General features: G+C 38.5%; 1 protein-coding gene across 1 annotated transcript in view; it reads left to right on the forward strand.

Moving 5' to 3' along the window:
* The window catches only part of DOK6 (docking protein 6), a 382532-nt gene that overhangs the window by 208400 nt on the left and 155717 nt on the right, over window positions 1–18415 (forward strand). Inside the window, exon 4 of the mRNA XM_004422628.3 lies at window positions 12209–12328. Within this exon, the coding sequence (XP_004422685.1) occupies window positions 12209–12328 (120 nt within the window). The remainder of the gene's footprint in view (window positions 1–12208; window positions 12329–18415) is intronic.

Consider the following 18415-nt stretch of genomic DNA (forward strand, 5'->3'; position numbering starts at 1 on the left):
TGAGATGGAAGGTGTGGAATGAGTTAGATGACAGAAGTCAAAGAAGACCCCAAGGTTTGTTAGATTGATTAAGAAATAACTGCCTACTGATGGCCCAGAGTCTCCTTCAGCAAAAATCAAGAGGAAGATGCCCCTCTGCAGTCTGCTGTCAGTAAGGATTAAGAGACTGTCTGTGCACCCAGCATGAGGTCTTCATCTGCAGTAATGAGGAAATACCTCACTGCCTTGGGAGTAAGTGTGCCCATCTGCAGGCTCTGCCTTCATCAGGAGGAGCCATCAGGAGGCCCCAGAACACTGTGTGCTCCCGGAAAGACCTCCCGTCTCTCTCTCCTCGGCACTCACTGTATTGCCATACTATCAGCATGAGGCCATCAGGACAAATTTCAACATGCCCTTTATCTCCATCATGTCAGTTACTATGAGAAGCTCATACTTTTTGGTCCTCTCTCATCTCCAGAATCTAATCCCCATGGAGCTCTCTATAAGGCACTACTGACTCCTCTCACACCCCTGCACATATCCTGATACTCTTTCATTATGCCACTAGAACTAATTATCAGTCTAAATTCTTGATCTCACCTCCCCCTCCAGCAACTGTGCCATCTCTCTTCTTCCCTTTACGAAAGACAAACAACTTCTGAATAGAGTTGTCTATATTTACCCATATTCAAACTCCAATTTCAGTCTCCTCTCTCCTATTTTTCCTTGCACCTCTTCAATCAGTCTTTGTTTCTACCAGTCTAAACTCTCCTTATTAAGATAACTGATGCCCTCCACATTGGTAAATCTTGTAGTCAGTTTTCAACCTCATTTGACTTGAGCTTTGCTAGTATTTAAAACAATTGGTCATGTGATATCTCATTGTGGTTTTGAATTGGATTTCCCTGTTAATTAGTGATGTGTATCCCTTTTTCATATACCTGTTGGCCATTTATGTCTTCTTTGGAAAAGTATCTATTCGGGTCCTTTGCCCATTTTTTAATTGCGTTATTTAGTTTTTGCTATGGAGTTGCGTGAGTTCCTTTTGTATTTTGGATATTAACCCCTTATTGGATATGTGGTTTGCAAATATTTCCTGCCGTGCTGTAGGTTGCCTTTTCATTTGTTGATGGTTTCTTTTGCTGTGCAGAAGCATTTTAGTTTGATGTAATTCCCCTTGTTTATTTTTGTTTTGTTGCCTGTGCTATTGGTGTCAAATCAAAAAAATCATTGTCAAGACTGATGTCAAGGAGCTTACTCTCTATATTTTCTTCTAGGAGTTTTATGGTTTCAGGTCTTACACTCGAATCTTTCATCCATTTTGAGTTGAGTTTTGTGTACAGTGTAAGACAGTGATCCAGTTTCATTCTTTTGCATGTGGATATCTAGTTTTCCCAACACCATATACTGAAAAGACTACCTTTTCCCCATTGTATATTTTTGGCATCCTTGTAGAAAATTAATTGATCATATATGCAATAAGCAAGAGATAACAAATGCTGACCAAGATGTGGAGAAAAAGGAAGCCCTTGTAGACTGTTTTTGGGAATGTAAACTGGTACAGCTACTATGGAAAACAGGATGGAGATTCCTCAAGAAATTAAAAATATAATCACCATATCATCCAGCAATCCCACTTCTGGCTATATATCTAAAGAAAAAGAAATCATTATCTCAAAGAGATATCTGTACTCCCATGTTCATTGCAACATTATTCAAAACAGCCAAGGTATGGAAAAAACATAAGTGTCTATCAACAGATGAATGGATTAAGAAAATGTGATACACACACACACACACACACACACACACACACACACACAATGGAATATTACTCAGCCTTAAAAAAGAAGGAAATCCTGCCATTTGTGACAACATGGATGGACCCTGAGGGCATTATGCTAAATGAAATAAGCCAGACAGAGAAAGACAAATACTTATATGTGGAATTAAAAAAAAAGTAAAACTCATAAAAACAGAGAGGAGTATGGTGATTTCCAGGGGCTGGAGGGTGGGAGAAATGAGGTTGGTAAAAGGGTACAAAGTTTTAGTTATGGGATGAATAAGTTCTGAGGATCTAATATACAATATGGTAGCTATGGTTGATAATACCATAATGTATAATTGAAATTGGCTAACGGAGTAGAACTTGTGTTCTCACTATTTAAAAAAAAAAACAGTTAAATATGTAAGATGATGGATGTTTAATTAACTCATTTGTGGGAATCCTTTCACAATGTATATATACATCAAATCATCGCATTGTTTACTTTATATATATATTACAATTTTTTTGTCAATTATACCTCAGTAAAGCTGGAAAAAAACCAATAAAATAAAGTCATGCTCTCCTCCTTGAAACACTTTTGTCCTTGGCTTCCAGCATATTACACTCTTTTTGGTTTCTTCTTCCTCAAATATCTGTTACTTCTAAGCCTCCTTTCCTCCTCCTTGCCCACATCTCCAATAGTGGGAGAGTCCCTGGTCTTAGCCCTTAAATGTCTTCTCTTTTCTATGTACTTAAATTAGTTGGTGATCGCACATGGATACATGGCTTTAAATGATCTCTGTACACTATTGACTCCACATTTACAAGTTTGATCTGAACCTCTGTTCTGAACACCTCTGCTCATATATCCAACTGCCTACTCATCTATCCGCTTTTGTATCTGATGAGCATCTAAAATTTATTTCTAAAACTGAGCTCTTATTTTCTTCCAAATCTGCTCCTCTTACAGTCTTCACCATTTCACGAGAAGATGATTCCATTCTCCCAGTTGCACAGGGAAAAAACTTTGTATTCATCGTTAATTTCTCTCTTTCCCTCATACTCCAGATATTGCAAATATTGCAAACTTGCAAATATCATGAGTTCTCATGAATATATCCTAAATCTAAACGGGGCTCCTCACCACCAGGCCCACTCTCTCATACATTGGTCCAAGTTACAATTACCCCTCTGCCTGTTATCCATTTCCACTACGTCACTCTGACTCTTTCTACTTCTTTATGACAGTTTTATTCTCTTACTTTGGTCAATGCCTCACTTGAGTCATTGAAAACTTTGGTCAAGTTATCATTTGAGTCTATTCTTCCTTAAGCACTTGGAGCTATGCAACCTCCCCGGGAGTTCCCTGGTGTAATCTAAAACTAGCCCCCTTACACAGAGGGCAGGGAGAGATGAAAGAAAGAGGCAGCCCACTCCAGACTGGTAGGTGGCAAGTTTAATAAGCAAGGGAACTTACATAGAGGCTTGTCTTGAGTGGCCGCAAGACAAGTAGATCTCTGCACTGACCCGCCAGAATCTTAAAAGTGTATAGAGAGGCCTTAACTGGGTTCAGTCACATACTCAGTCCAGATAGTCTCAACAACACATTACTATCTCAAGGCTGTATCCTTGGAGCAACTTCTTGGAACAGGGAAAGCAAGGAGAATGAACATTCCAAGGATGGGGGCGAGCCTCCAATTGCCCAGGTCCAGCTGGAAGGTCAACTGGCAGTCATATCTTCTTGATGACCTCCCCCAACCACACCTTGTAATTTATTTTTCATTTCTGAGTTGATTTTGTATTTTTCTTCCAATTCTTTCCTAGATTCATTCCACTCTTCATTTCTCTCATTTTTTTGTTCATTTCTAATCTTAGATTTTGAATTTCTAATTCAAGCTGATTTTTCATATCCACAAATGCTTGTTTGAATATATTCAGTTATTTCTGGAGTGTACACTTAACAATTTTCTTCTGCTTTGTGTTATCATTTTGGGGGAGTAGGATGAGGTAAGAGGTGATTTTCCTAAATTGATTTGAATTTGTATGAATTTTCATGTCTTAAATTTCTGCAATAGTTCTCTATGGACTTTTATTTCCCTTGCTGATTCTTATGATTGGGGTGTTTTTAAGAGCCTTAGCTTTATTCTACCCTTTTCTGTCAGTTTAACAAGGTCCAGGGAGTGTAGCAAGGGTGTTGTCTGTTTGCTTCAGTGACGGGGGAGGGATTGGGAGTTCTCCGATATTGTGGCACCCTTCTGTCTTACAGGACCCTAAATTTTCTGCTTTTTCTTCTCTTTTCCTCCGTTACCCAGTTGCTGAAGGGTACTTCTTCCTTCCTTTTTGCCTTTTTTCTTTCTCAGAAGCTATGAAAGTGGAAGACAGTGCCTGAAAGTCACTCTTGCCCTTCTAAACCCAGTGTGTCCCCTTAAATCACAGTTGCTCTTTCTATGACACCTGCTTGTTTTTGTTTACCTCATGCATCCTTTCACATCACTTCTCTACGGAATATGTACCCATCTACCCAGTCCTTTCTCAGTATTTTAAGATTCAAGGTGATTGCCCCAACTCCCCCTCAGTCCCCTTTGCCAGCATCCCTCCTCTGTCTCCCCTGCTGTTTTTCTGGGTTAGCTCTTGCAGTTTCTGCATTCTCTATCTTGAGACTTTCCCACCCCAATGTTAATAATCAGGAAATCTTTTTTTAAATCCTCCCTGGTTATTTTGTTTCTCAAGCTTCAAGCAGATTTAATCACATCATGTTCCATATATATAATTTTTTCATGGATCACATCCCATTAAATTAATTTGCTTGCTTCGAGGTTTTCCTAGTAGAGTGGAATAGACCATGTGGCCTTTGTATTTGGGTTGGTGTTCAGTTGCTGACGTAACAAATTATCACACATAGCAGCTTAAAACAACACAAATTTATTGTCTAACAGTTCTGAAGGACAGAAGTCCAACACTAGTCTCACCAGGCAAAAATTAAGGTGTTGGCAAGGCTATATCCCATTCTGGAAACTATGGGGCTGAATACACTTCCAGGCTTATTGGGGTTATTGGCCAAATTCAATTCCATACTCAGTAGGAGCTATTGTCCAAATGTTTTTGTAATAAATATGGCTATGTATAGAGAAACAGTGTTAGAGCTCTGTATGGGTTTAGACTTAGTCTTAGATAACTACAGCACTTACAGCATTTTCATAGTCCAACAAATAGCTCTCCTCTTTCATGTTCCCCTTCCCACCCCGAAGCACCTCATCATTGCTGCATAGAAAGGAATTGCTTTTAGGCCTTATGAGAACATGACTGAGATGAAAGCTCTTGACAGCACCTCTTCCTCAAAAAGTTCCCTGCTTCGTAATTGTTTTTGCACGCAACTTACAATGTGTACGTCAAATATTATGTTGGTATCTATTAAGAATTCCACAGATTGGAAGATATTCCTGATGCCACCTTTCCATCACAGAAATGCACTCATTCTCCATCTGGGCTTCAGTGTAGTTGCAAAGGATCCTTTTTAATCTTGCTTTCTTGTGATGTTTTAACATCCTGTTTCCATCTCCATGACACACACATTATGCCATCATTTTCAGACGATCTATAAGTGTGGATTTGTGTTCTTTTTGATTTTCTCTGAATTGTTTTAAGCTCTGGTGTCACGTACTAACCTCCATATTAAAGCATTTTGCAACAAATTCTCATCAGGCTAACGAGCAGCACATTTGATGGTTCTGTCATTTGCTGTTACTTGTGATTTCTTACTTTGGAGGATAGGAGGCGCAGTTTTCTCTTTGGCCACATATGAAAGCCTAACCTTACTCCGGTAGTTCAAAAAAGAGAGAAGTAGCAGAATAAGGCATTCTACATTGAATCCAAAAATTTGATGTATCAACCTTCTGTTAAATTAAGGAAAATAATTATGATTATGTGCATAATTTCTTATGGAAGAAAGGTAAGTAGTAAATCATTTCCTTGGCCTTTCCATTGACCTTTTCTAAGATTTCGTTGCCATATCTCTAGAGAAAATAAAAATTTGGTCAAGTGTTTATCATATATAGAATCAAAGGGAATTTATACACGACTTCCATTTTGGCATAAATACCACTAATGAGGTTAAAAGAAAAAGACAGCTTAATAAAATAAGAAACCTTTTGAATGGGAGATATTTTAGAACTACTGAAGTTTAGTAGAAAACCATATTTGGCATTTCTCCCTTCCCCTTCCTAACCAAAGATCTCCTTTATCTAGATAAGCCAGCTGTGAATAGCAAAAGTTATAATCTCCACTTAAATGGGGATGAACAGAGACTTCAAAACATCCAGCAAGTGGCTGCTTCCCAAATTATCTGCGTTTGGTTCTAGACCGTGTCTTAAATTTCTGGGAATTAACTGCAAATCACATCTACTTACTCGTCCCATATTTATTTATTAGTTTCCATACCCAGGTGCTATACTAGGCTCTAGAGTGGCTAAATCAATGTCTCCCACACTCCAATATCTCAAATATATTAGTTGAGAAGGGCAGACAAATAACTCAGTGATATATAGGGACTATGATAAATGTACAGAGTGCTGCAGAAATATAGAGGCAAGATGTCAAATCCAAACATGGGTCTGAAGGGGCTAAACTGAGAAGATATATTTGAAACAAGTGTTAAAGGATTATCAGGTGTGAAGGAATGTGGACAGGAGCATGTGAGGGCACTTCAGGGAGAGGAAACAAACACCCTTCCTGCTTAGAAAAGAAAACTAGAAGTTCCCTGTTTCAAAACTGATCAATCCTCCCAATCTGACTTCAACAGATAAGGCTCTTGCCTGTGAGCTGAACAGACACATTCTTCCATCTTTGCTGAAGCAAATGTTCAGGTTTCAAGTGGCTTCTTGTCTTCCTATTACAGAAAAAGTAAGAGAAAAAGAAAAGTCCATAAAATACCAACAAGGCCAGTTAAGTAACAAGGAGGTGCCAGTTTTCAAGAATGAAAAGCATTGTCAATGTGTATTTTAATAGCTCTATAAATTTCAAATGACAGTGAGAGATCTTTGTATTCTTTAAGCAATAGTTTGCATGGGGAGACATTACAACATTTATCACCAAATCATAGCAAATCAGCACAGAAGATAAGAAAGAATTAGATATACTTAAGAATTACTGGTTGTGCTGAAGACATAGCAGGACTAATTTACCTACACTTTCCCAAGATTATGTTTAAAACGCCAAATCCAATGAAGACTAAATAAAATAGTTTATTATTTCCACACAAAACTAATCTTACCTGTATCTTAACGATAAATTAACATGAAACTGATTCAGTGCTATTTTTAATTCTGCTGTATGATTTTTTTTTTTAATTTTTTTTTATTTATTTTATTTTTTCCCCCCAAAGCCCCAGTGGATAGTTGTATGTCGTAGCTGCACATCCTTCTAGTTGCTGTATGCGGGACTCGGCCTCAGGATGAACGGAGAAGTGGTGCCTCGATGCGCACCCGGGATCCGAACCCGGGCCACCAGCATCGCAGCGCGCGCACTTAACCACCAAGCCACAGGGCCGGCCCACTGCTGTATGATTTGAGCTGATAGCCTATTTTCTGTATATGTGATGAAAATTTTTTCACTGTTTTCAAATATAGCTCATTTTGGATCATTTAACTTTTATGTCATTACCCTAAGACCTAAATTTAGTGAAAGTAATAAAGCTTGAATTTAATCACTTGTTCAATAGGCATTGATTAAGGGTCTGCTATGTAAAGACCTCTTGTGATTCAAAGGGATATAGCCATTCTCTCCCCAGAATTCCGTAAAGAGATGGAAGGAAACTCAGGGAGGAGGCACCCATCTTAGACTGTATTTCTATTTTGCACTATCCTTGATCATCATTTTCCCTACAATCAATAAACCCATTTGTCTCATAATTCACTCAATTAGTTTAGTCTCTCTTCTACATTTGTCTTGTTATTCCCTAACACCTTTCAGTTTTTCTTTTGGAAGTTAACCGAATTTCTTCATTTAGCTGATCCTATACAGAATGAAAATATTATTTGGGTTTCTGTTCTAGAGAAAAAGTTATTTACCTAAATTAACAATTTGAGCATAGCTGCAGGTTATCCAAAAAAGACATCTTAATGAAAAAGCACTTCCACCATGAAGAGAAAAACAGAAAATGTTGTAGAACATTTTTATTCCTTTATTCCTCCATAAAGAATTTTAATTATTTACACACTATTTGTAGACTAGGGTGGAATTTTGAAAGATAAACGACAAAAGACACTGAGTCTATGGGAACATAAATATTTAAAAATGCAATAGCTCAGATGATGGCATTTGTATTTAATCTCCTCAGTCCTGTAAAAATAAAATAGGAAAGGTGAAAGATGGGAGATAATTCAGAGAAAAACACTGCTTAAATAAGGATGGGACAAAATAAATTAACATGCAGTAAAAGAATAAAGGACTTCAATGCATAGAGTTTGCCTAAGAAAGAACAAAGAGAAAGCAGAGCTATAATTATTTGAAAGGTGACTATCAAAAACACATTTAAAAACACAAAGCCTTGTATAATCCTCAAACAAATTCAGCTTATTTGCAGCAAAACTGTTAGATCAAGTTTGCAGACTACAAAAGTTAACGGTGCTGAGATGAAGGTTTGGGGCTGGTCTAATTGAACTAAATCCTACAAAACCATGAAGAGAATGGACAGAGTGCTGACTGTTTCTCAGATGTCACTACATGAACTCAGGGCCATCCCTAGCTGTTCACAGGATGTCACTGTCACTACCCTGGACATGCCTTTCCATCTCAGGCCCTAGCCACCCTCCTCAGTCCAGCCTGGTCCTCCAACACACTCACACAGACACACACACACTCACACACATACTCTCACAATACCCTCACACGCTCATGCACACTGACACACACATATCACACACATACATACACTCACTGATACACTAACACACAGACACACACTCACACAAATGACTTCACACACTAAGACACACTCATATACACACCGACACATTCACTCACAGACACAGACCCACAAATACTCACACTAACACACACTGTCACACACTCACACACACATGGATTCACATTCTCACACACAGATACACACACAGTCACACACATACTCTCACAATACCCTCACACGCTCATGCACACTGACACACACACATATCACACACATACATACACTCGCTGATACACTAACACACACACTCACACAAATGACTTCACACACTAACACACACTCCTATACACACTGACTCATTCACTCACAGACACACACCCACAAATACTCTCACACTAACACACGCTGTCACACACACACACACACACACCCTCACTTTCTTCCGGCTTGTCCTGCAGGGTTGTGATCAGATTCCTCCCATGCTGCTCAGCCTTTGCCAGGGCTCCCCAGTTCCTGCAGGCTCAGCCAGCAGCCCTCCAGGGCACCACAGACCAAAGTCACCTGCCCACCCCACTGGACTCTAAGATTGTTGAGAACAGAAGCTGTGTGTTTTTCCTATAACTTCCTAGCACAATGCCTGGCTTATAGTGAGTTCACAGTAAATGTTTATTAAAAAAGAAATGAAGCCTTGATGATATCTGAATTGCAGGGGCATTTCTCTCCCTCTCTCTCTCTTTCTGACATAGCTTACAGCTCAGTCTTGAATGTAATAGAGTAGACTATATCTACTCTATTTTTATTACTGTTGCTATTTCTGTTCTCACATGCTACTGCACTATTAAAATGCGGAAGCACTGCGATTCTTAGGACTGGCTGCAAAAGACATCGTTACCTGCTGGTGGAAGCCCACCAACACCTCTCCTTGCTGTGATGGGAGACCTCCCTGGCTCTGGTCTTTACAGAAAGGCCACATTGAGTTCTACTTGAAGGGAGGGTGGCTCCAGCTTCCTAGAAGCCCTGTATTGCAGGCTTGTTTTCTTTGTCTCCTTAAATCCTAGGACAAGAGTTAGCAGGAGTGAGTGACATATTTCTTCAACCTCTGGGCATGCACTCACTTAGTATTTAAAGAGAACATTGGCACAAAGGTGCTTTGTCATATTTAACATTCTTATTTTTACTTCAAACAGCATATTAGATATTCTCATCTCCATCTATGGAGTATTGGAAATACTATCAGGTAGAATCATGCAGATGAGATGTTAATTGTATGTGCTTTTACTGATAATTTTAAATTGTAGAGTGTTAAGAAATATTCAAAACATTAAAATGTAAAAAGAAAAATATATTATCTCCCTTAGCAGAAATGTCAAGGATTTCTAGAGACACAGCATGGAAATTGGCTTAAAATTTTGATTTGTTGTTAGAAAAGCTTTCAAAACTTTTTTAAATTTTATAAATCAAAACTCATATATCTGATGACAATTATTTTCAATGTATGCTGTTGTTGCTCCTGTAAAGTTTATTTGTGAAGGCTAGCATTCCCTCCCTAGAAGAAAACAGATTTTTTTGAGGAAGCTATGAGACTCGGCAAGTGCCCCTTTATTATATTAGTGGCCTTGTGATTGGAAAGGATTATTTTCTAGGTTCCTGAGGACATGCCTAAGCAGCCAGACCCAGCCTCTGACTCCACCCGAGCGAGGGGCCAGGCTCATGTGAGAATCTACTTTCTCCTTGACTTACGTAGATGGTGTGTCTTGCAGTACTGAGAGGACGGTTCCAGAAGTAGGCAAACTGTAGCTTTTGTAAAGCTAGCCCTGGTGGTCTAGTGGTGAAGATTCGGCACTCTCACCCAGGTTTGTTTCCGGGTCAGGGAACCACACCACCTGTCTGTTGGTTGTCATCTGTGGCGGCTGCATGTTGCTGTGATGCTGGAAGCTACGCCACTGGTATTTCAGATACCAGCAGGGTCACCCGTGGTGGACAGGTGTCAGCGGAGCTTCCAGCCTAGACCTGGTCACCTACTTCCGAAAAAATTGGCCATGAAAACCCTATGACCAGCAGTGGACCATTATCTGATACAGCACCTGAGAGGGAGAGGATGGTGCCAAAAGATCGGGCAGGGTTCCGCTCTGCTGTCCACAGGATCACTAGGAGTGGGACTCCACTACGGCACTAACAATAACCTTTTGTAAAGAAAATACCTTAGAACATGGGAACTATTATTTTCATTAGCATAGTCCCCTGTAGGAGACTGCGTGCTCTTTTTCTTTACTTTCTAACAATATTTTATGGTCTTGATAAAGCTAAAAGTAATGACAAATCTGGCTTGACATCTCATTGATTTTTGTTGCTAAGGCAGTGTGACTGAGCGCAGGAAGGAACCATTACCCACGTCTGAAGGTGCTGACCGTTGGGCAGAGCAGTTGGTATTCAAATCCCTGGAGTCAAGAAGACCTGTCACAGAAATCACTTTTTCTGGGGAGTTTAAAATGTCAAGGCAAAGGCTGGAATGTCATCCAGAGAGTAACAACAAATTGGAAGGAAATCTATGTTAAAATGTTCTGGTGCAGATTTATGCTTCAGGGAAGAGTCAGAAACTTCTCTGGGCAGGTGTTAATAGAAAGTTCTTATCCAATTTCTGTGCAGAAATTTTGGGGTGGCTTGGCCCAAAATTTTCAACCTCATATTCTTTTTCCGATCTCTGCATATTAAAATAGCTGGAAGACCTGGGTTCCAATTTGGTCTTGGTGCTGACCAATGATATGACATGAGACCCTGGCCCTTAGCCACCTCACCCACACAGGGCTTTATTAGAATCAAATTCATTCATGTTTGTGAAAGCGTAGACACTACAAGATTCTGTGCGGGTGTGAGATGTTCTCATGTTTCAAGCAGAAAACAACTTGTGAATATAAGAAACTTGGAAGGTAATGAAAGTAAAAAGAGAATGATCTAATCAATTTCTTAGATAATTAGAGTTTTCTAAAAGGGAAAGTTACTTTTAATATCCTATCTTAAATTTTTTTATAAAGTAAAGATAGCCCACTTTTGATGTTTACGGAAGAAAAGTTATCACATTCTCTTGCTGATTTATGATCCACTGCAATTCAGAATGACTTGGGGATCAGACCTTCTACCCACACACATCTAAGTCACCCTCAGGAAAACATTCATTTGTTTAATCTAGTCTGACATTTTTCAACTATTCATTTATATATTTTTATTTTATATTTAATTAATTTTTCTTAGTAATTTCCCTTCAAAAATTAAATCAATCTAAAATACACTAGATAGTAAACAAATATTCTCAGATTATTATTTGTAAATAAGATAAAGTAAATTGGAATAACTTAAAATCACTTTAAATATAATGTTATAATGTCAAGCTATCAGAAATAATTGTTGGGATTTTTTTTTTCACTTCTTGACTATTGTTTTTTGTTTTAAGGCAGATGTTTAACTCTTACCAGTTACCTGGGAGAATGTTTAGGAGGCGTCCCTCCTCCATCATTCCTGTGCAGCATGGCCTGACTTGGATGCTCTGTGCTCCTTTTCAGAGCTGGAGGCGGAGGAGTGGTGCAAACATCTCTGCATGGAGTGTCTGGGGACCAGGCTGAATGACATCAGCCTTGGGGAGCCCGATCTCCTGGCGGCAGGAGTGCAGCGGGAACAGAATGGTAAGTGTGAGTTGCCTTCCTTCATTTTAAAGGGCACCAAGAGTTGTAGAACTTTCAAAGTGGAAAGGCCCTCAGAAATGTTTCAGACCAGTCCTTTTTAAAGGAAAGTAAACTGACCAATCTGATCAGTTGTTAAGAGACTTTCCCAAAATTGCATAGCAACTAGAGAAAATACTAAGATACAACCCAGGTCTCCTGATGTCTCGCTCTGTGACATTAGCATTTATCTAAATAAATGACAAACTTGACTCATTATATAAGGTTTTGAAGGTACAACATTCCTACATTTTCTTCTTTGAGAGTTGTTGTAGATTTAGAGTCTAAATTAACAAATTTGGTTTATCATGTTATTTATCACTATATGTTAGGGAATTTGGCTAATAGTATCTCTTAGCTCAGGTTGCCTTAATAAAATACTGTAGACTGAGTGGCTTGAACAACGGGAATTAATTTCTCACAGTTCTGGGGACTGGAAGCCCAAGACTAAGGTACCAGCAGGGTGGGTGTCCCGTGGGACCCTCTTTTTGGCGTGCAAACAGCTGCCTTCTTGCTGTGTCCCGCACGGCTGAGAGAGAGAAAGAGAACAAGGTCTCTCACGTCTTTTCTTATAAGGGCACTAATCCCATTTTGAGGGCCACACCCTCATGACCTCATCTAAACTTAATTATTCCCAAAGACTCCATATCTAAATACCATCACCTTGTGGGTTGGGGCTTCAATATATGAATTTGGGGGGAACCCAATTCAGTCCATAGCACACTACAAACCAGAAAGTACAGTGTTTGAAATCTCAGATTATAACAAAATGGAGGTTGATGTGACACACACTGTGTACTTTCTACACTGATCTCTAATTTAACAGGCATTTCTGATGTCTCTTAAGAATTTATGCTGCATGTTCTTGAGTGGCACCTCTAAATAATGAAATCAGAGTAATGTAGTGAGCTCCTTTTTCTCATTTTTAAAAATAATCATCATCAACAGATGATCTAGTAGTATGAAAACAGAAACTTTTCAATGTTGCTAATTTTTGATAGCTGTTGTTTTTGAAAAGATGGAGGTATGTTGGTGAAGCTTGACACTAACTATTAAAAAGAAATTCTGGAATTATCTGTGGTTTATAAATTAGATAGCACAGGTGTAAGTGCACCAAGATAGTGCTTGATGATAATGATCTTGTTATTACTAATAATGTTGTAACAACCATCACTGTCTTGTAGCTCATTAAAAAGCATGATATTTTGTTTATCGCTAACTGAAAAAAGCAAATTTTCGCCACTCACTGATGATGAACATACATGTGCACAAAACATTGCCTATGTTGATAGTTTTCAGAAAGTCACAAAGGTGTTGCTGCGGCTCTTTTTCTAGCTCCCTTTTTGTATTCCAGTTCCTCTCCCACACTCTCTCGACGGCATCTCTCTGATTTGTTTTCTGAGAACTGTGCTAAGTACAGAATCTCCATAACCACACTGCTTAAAGGATGCTGCTCTTTCACGGTGTAAGAAAAGAAGGCAAAAACTCTTACTGATAAGCATTCGTCAAGTACTACATGAAGGAAGTATGAAGAAAGTGAATAAACTAGGCCTGCGGGTGGAAGTATTGTGCAGCTGGTTTAGTGTGAATTATATGCTTTTACTTTAAAGATTTGGGGTTGTATATGGTTTTCATCTAAATGGATAATGTATTCCTTTGGTTTATTATAATTTTTATTTCTAATTTAATAATAGTGTCAGAGTAATTTGCCTAGAATATAAAAAGGAAATTTGTAATATAAATATTTTAGGATAGGACACACATGGAATTGAATGCCAGAGCTACATAGAAGCGCAAGCAGAGTTAGCCTGCCAAGGACACTTTCAGGCCATGACTTGAATGCAAGCTACTCCCCTTAATTAGCTCCGACAAGTCACCAGCTCTCTTCTGATTTCAGTTTCCTAATGTATGAAAATGAACTAATACCTACTTGTGGTGCTGTCATGATGGTTAAATGAGATAATAGAAAATAAAGAGTAACTCTCATGCTTAGCTCAGTTTAAAAAAAAGCACAAGTTTTTTTAAGTACAAGTAAAAACAAAGAAATCAAAAAATAATTCTTGCATATATTTTAGAGAAGACCTGAAATTATAACAATATCCAATGCCATCAATGTTTTTCTTAGGTTTATTTTGTTTAATAATCCTAACTTCATACAAAGGGATATATGTACTTTTAAAAATATATTTAAAAAATTTATGAGTAATTATTTAGTTAGAGAAGGTAGCATTTGGTTCATTTAAATGACCTCCTATGAGTACACGGTACGCTATAGGGAAATCGGCAATCTTACACACACAGGCGCGCACACACACACTCATGATCACACAAACACACTCATGATCACTAAGACTCTTCAGTGTTTAGGATTAAAAGGAAAATTCTTGGTTGGAAGTATTTCCTGTCTCCAGGAATCTCCTTCCACTAGGGTGAATTTCTCTCTGAGTACCAAGGTCATGGACACAGCCATTGCTCCAGGCTCTTAGAGTCTGCAGGCACTTTCTTTAAAGTGCTTCCTCAAGTCCAGATCATAACACCTTTCCTCTGTTCCTCTTGGCTCATTGAGGGCCAGCTAAAAGTTTTTTAAATAGTCATTCATACCATCGGAGAACACAAAAAACATAAATCTCTACAGAATATCAAGATTGCAGACTCTACTATTGCTAGCTCAAAAATTCTGGTGTATATATGTATACATGCTGCCTGGGAGAGAAACACACACACACATTCTGATTGGCACAATCTGTTACTTTCATATCCTGATTTTCTCCCTTCCTAATCAACAAAATTCTCCTATAAATATGATAATTCCATTTTAGGTCCCCCCTGAAATAACTACCAGTAGTCTATAAAATCTCATGGTAAAGACTAAGAATGCCCTTTAGCCAGCTTGAACCCTCTCCTTTGGGCGCCATGATTGCTTTAGAGACACACCTGTTCCTTAGACAGTATACCCATTCATTGTACTACGTGTAAGGAAAGTATCTGTTGTTTTAGCTACCTAATAAAGCAATGTTATTTTTTACATCAATCCTTTCATGGCTTTCCATCACTATTCCAGTCTCTTCAAGCATAACACCTCTTAAAATAAACAGAATCCTTAACTTCCTAGTACATGTTGTAGTCGTTAATATATACAGAGTGGAAATAAACACTTTATGAAACATTTGTCATTACAGATTCAGGTTTTTTCCTTAAATTATATAATTTATTCTTCATCAGAAACATTATTTTACTATTTTATCAATGATGTGCTTGGATTTAGTTTGAAATTTCTCCTAAGAGATGAGATACATATGCATGCAGAATTGATGCAATAAATTACATTATTGTGGCTTGTGTTGATCTTGCGGTATCCTATCATCAAGGAAACGCTCACTGTTCAGTCTTGACCACAGCATTTTTTTTGACATTCAAAATTGCTACTTCTCCTCTAGTGTTTTTCTGACTCTTCAGACAGCTTGGTCTGATTTACTCCAAGACTAGCTAAGAATAAACATTTGTGCAAATAATTTTTAAAGGTGTAATGTGTGTTGCTGAGATAAAAGTGGTTATTGATTAAATTCTTTGCTATAATCGTCTTTATCTAATGCTGTCAGCTGCTTTCATATCGACTCAGAATCTCACATGGTGTAGGGGAAGTTAAGCAAACACACACACACACACACACACACACTTATTCTTAGACTGCAGATAACAGTGCCACAGAAAGTGCATATTAAGTACACATTTTGAACTTCAAATTCTTAAAACTTCCAGAATCTTCACATCTTTCAGTATTTAGGATAGCCTATACTGACCTTAGAAAATACTAATGAATGGTGTTAGAATCATAGTTGTTTATAAAAGATTCATAATACATAATATCAATTCAAGAAAACAAAAGTTACATATTAATCATTAATAGCAGAGGTAGGCATCATAACCAAGAAGCAGCTCACTTGCAGGAAATTCCGGCAGTTGCAATTGGAAGTGGACTCAGAGGATATGCCCAATTTGCTCTTGATGCAAGAGATCGCCATCTGGAACAAAATGGAAAAGTAACCTAAGACTGTGCCATCTGGTTAATGCAGAGTCAGATCTGAGGGTTTGGTTTTGTCCAGGCCCTAGTGTCTCTGCTTATGAAGGGACTAGAATTGGCATGTATTCCCATTTTTAGCCTAAGAATCTGTATAACCTTTCTCCAGAACCAAAGCAATATTCCAGTGTTGTTTCTAAATTATTTACCCAGGTTGCTATAGTAACCATGCTCCCTGCGTTCCACTCAGACACCCTCGTATGTCATTCATTCATTCATTATTCACTCATCAAACATTTTGAGGCTATGATATGCAGGAACTAAGCAGAGGAAATGTAGAATTATACAAAATATGATCATGAATTTTAAGAAGCTCACAGAGTAGTAGGGGAGACAAACCTGTAAGTGAGGTATATCTATCATTGTTTTTAAAAATAATGTTGTGTTATGGGTCACCACAAAATCTCAATAGCTCAGACCTGGAAGCGTGTCTTTATCGTTCATGCATAGGCAGCTTGGCTAGGGTTCAGCTGATTTAGGCTGGGTGCTGCTGAGACTGGCTCCAAGCTGCAGATGTCTCTCATCCTCCTTAGACTAACGGCTACCCAGCGCATGTTCTCCAAACGAAAAACAGTAGAGCAAGAGAGCAAGCCCAGACTTACAACACGATTTAAGTCTCTGCATGTGTCATGTCCACTGACATTCCACTGGCCAAAGCAAAGAGCTATGGCCAAGCCCAAAGTCAAGGGGCTCAAAAGTACACTCCACCTGTGAGGCTGTGACATGGGTTAGAACATCTGATCTAACATGGAGAGGAAGTGAAGAATTGAGAAAAAATGATCCAATCTACCATCTGAGTTATAATAAACCACATGGTAAAATAAAAATAAAAGGAAAGCACTGTGATATAGGTATGACCCATTCTAATCAGAGCAACCTACCCTCTTCTTTTCTTAAAATTATTTTTTATTCCCCCAAATAAGCTTTCTCAATCAGGCACCTCTGATATTCTTAATGTCCATCAGTGGTTAAAGCTAATATTAGCAGGACTTTACTCATGTGGCAAATGACAAGTTAATGACAAAACAATGACAATAATAATAATAAACCTCTCCCTATTTTAAAGATCTTTTCTCCAGTTTTTAAAAAATGATCTGGGGTAAACCATATTCACTCTTACACATTCTTTATAACCAATAATAACAGAGTTTTCCAGGTTTATTTTTTTGTCCACAGGATAACATTGAGCAAAACCAACTTTGGCATGGGGAAAAGAGCCTACACATACCTGTTTGAGCTTCTAAAATGCCATCCACATACTCTCGTGTTTCCCAAAGTGAGTTCCAGGAGATACTACAACTACTACAACATGCTCTCTAAAATGAGGGAATCAGAGGAGTGAATTTAATACTATATAACACTGTTGTGGGTTGAATTGTGTTCCCCCCAAAAAAGATATGTCAGAATCTTAACCCTCATTACCTAGAATGTGACCTTTTTGGGAATAGGGTCTTTACAGAGATACCAAGTTTAAGTGGGGTCATTAGAATGAGCCCTAATCCAATATGACATACAATCTGTCCTTATAAAGAGGAGAAATTTGGGCACAGAGGCAGATACACACAGAGGGAAGATGATGTACAGACACAGGGACAGAAGACAGCCATGTGACTAGAGTGACGCATCTATGAGCCAAGGAAGGCCAAGGATTGATGGCAAACACCAGATGCTTGAGGAGGCAAGGAAGGATCCTCCCCTAGAGGCTTCAGAGAGAGCATTGCCTTGCCAATACCTTGATTTCAGACTTCTAGCCTCCAGAACTATGGGATAATAATTCTGTTGTTTTAAGCCACCCAGTGTTTGGTACTTTGTTACAGCAGCCCTAGGAAACTAATACCAACCCTATAGGATGGTCACAATATCCATTAGCAGAGTAAAGCTGTTGAGAAGTCCTATAGTAAAAATCTTGTTTAACTTTGTATAACACAACATTTCCCCAACTCACTTTACCCATGTGTCTCTTTCTACACATA

The sequence above is a fragment of the Ceratotherium simum genome, chromosome 14 (assembly GCF_057802395.1).
Source record: "Ceratotherium simum simum isolate JZ-2026a chromosome 14, ASM5780239v1, whole genome shotgun sequence".
In the NCBI taxonomy this organism is placed as follows: domain Eukaryota; kingdom Metazoa; phylum Chordata; class Mammalia; order Perissodactyla; family Rhinocerotidae; genus Ceratotherium; species Ceratotherium simum.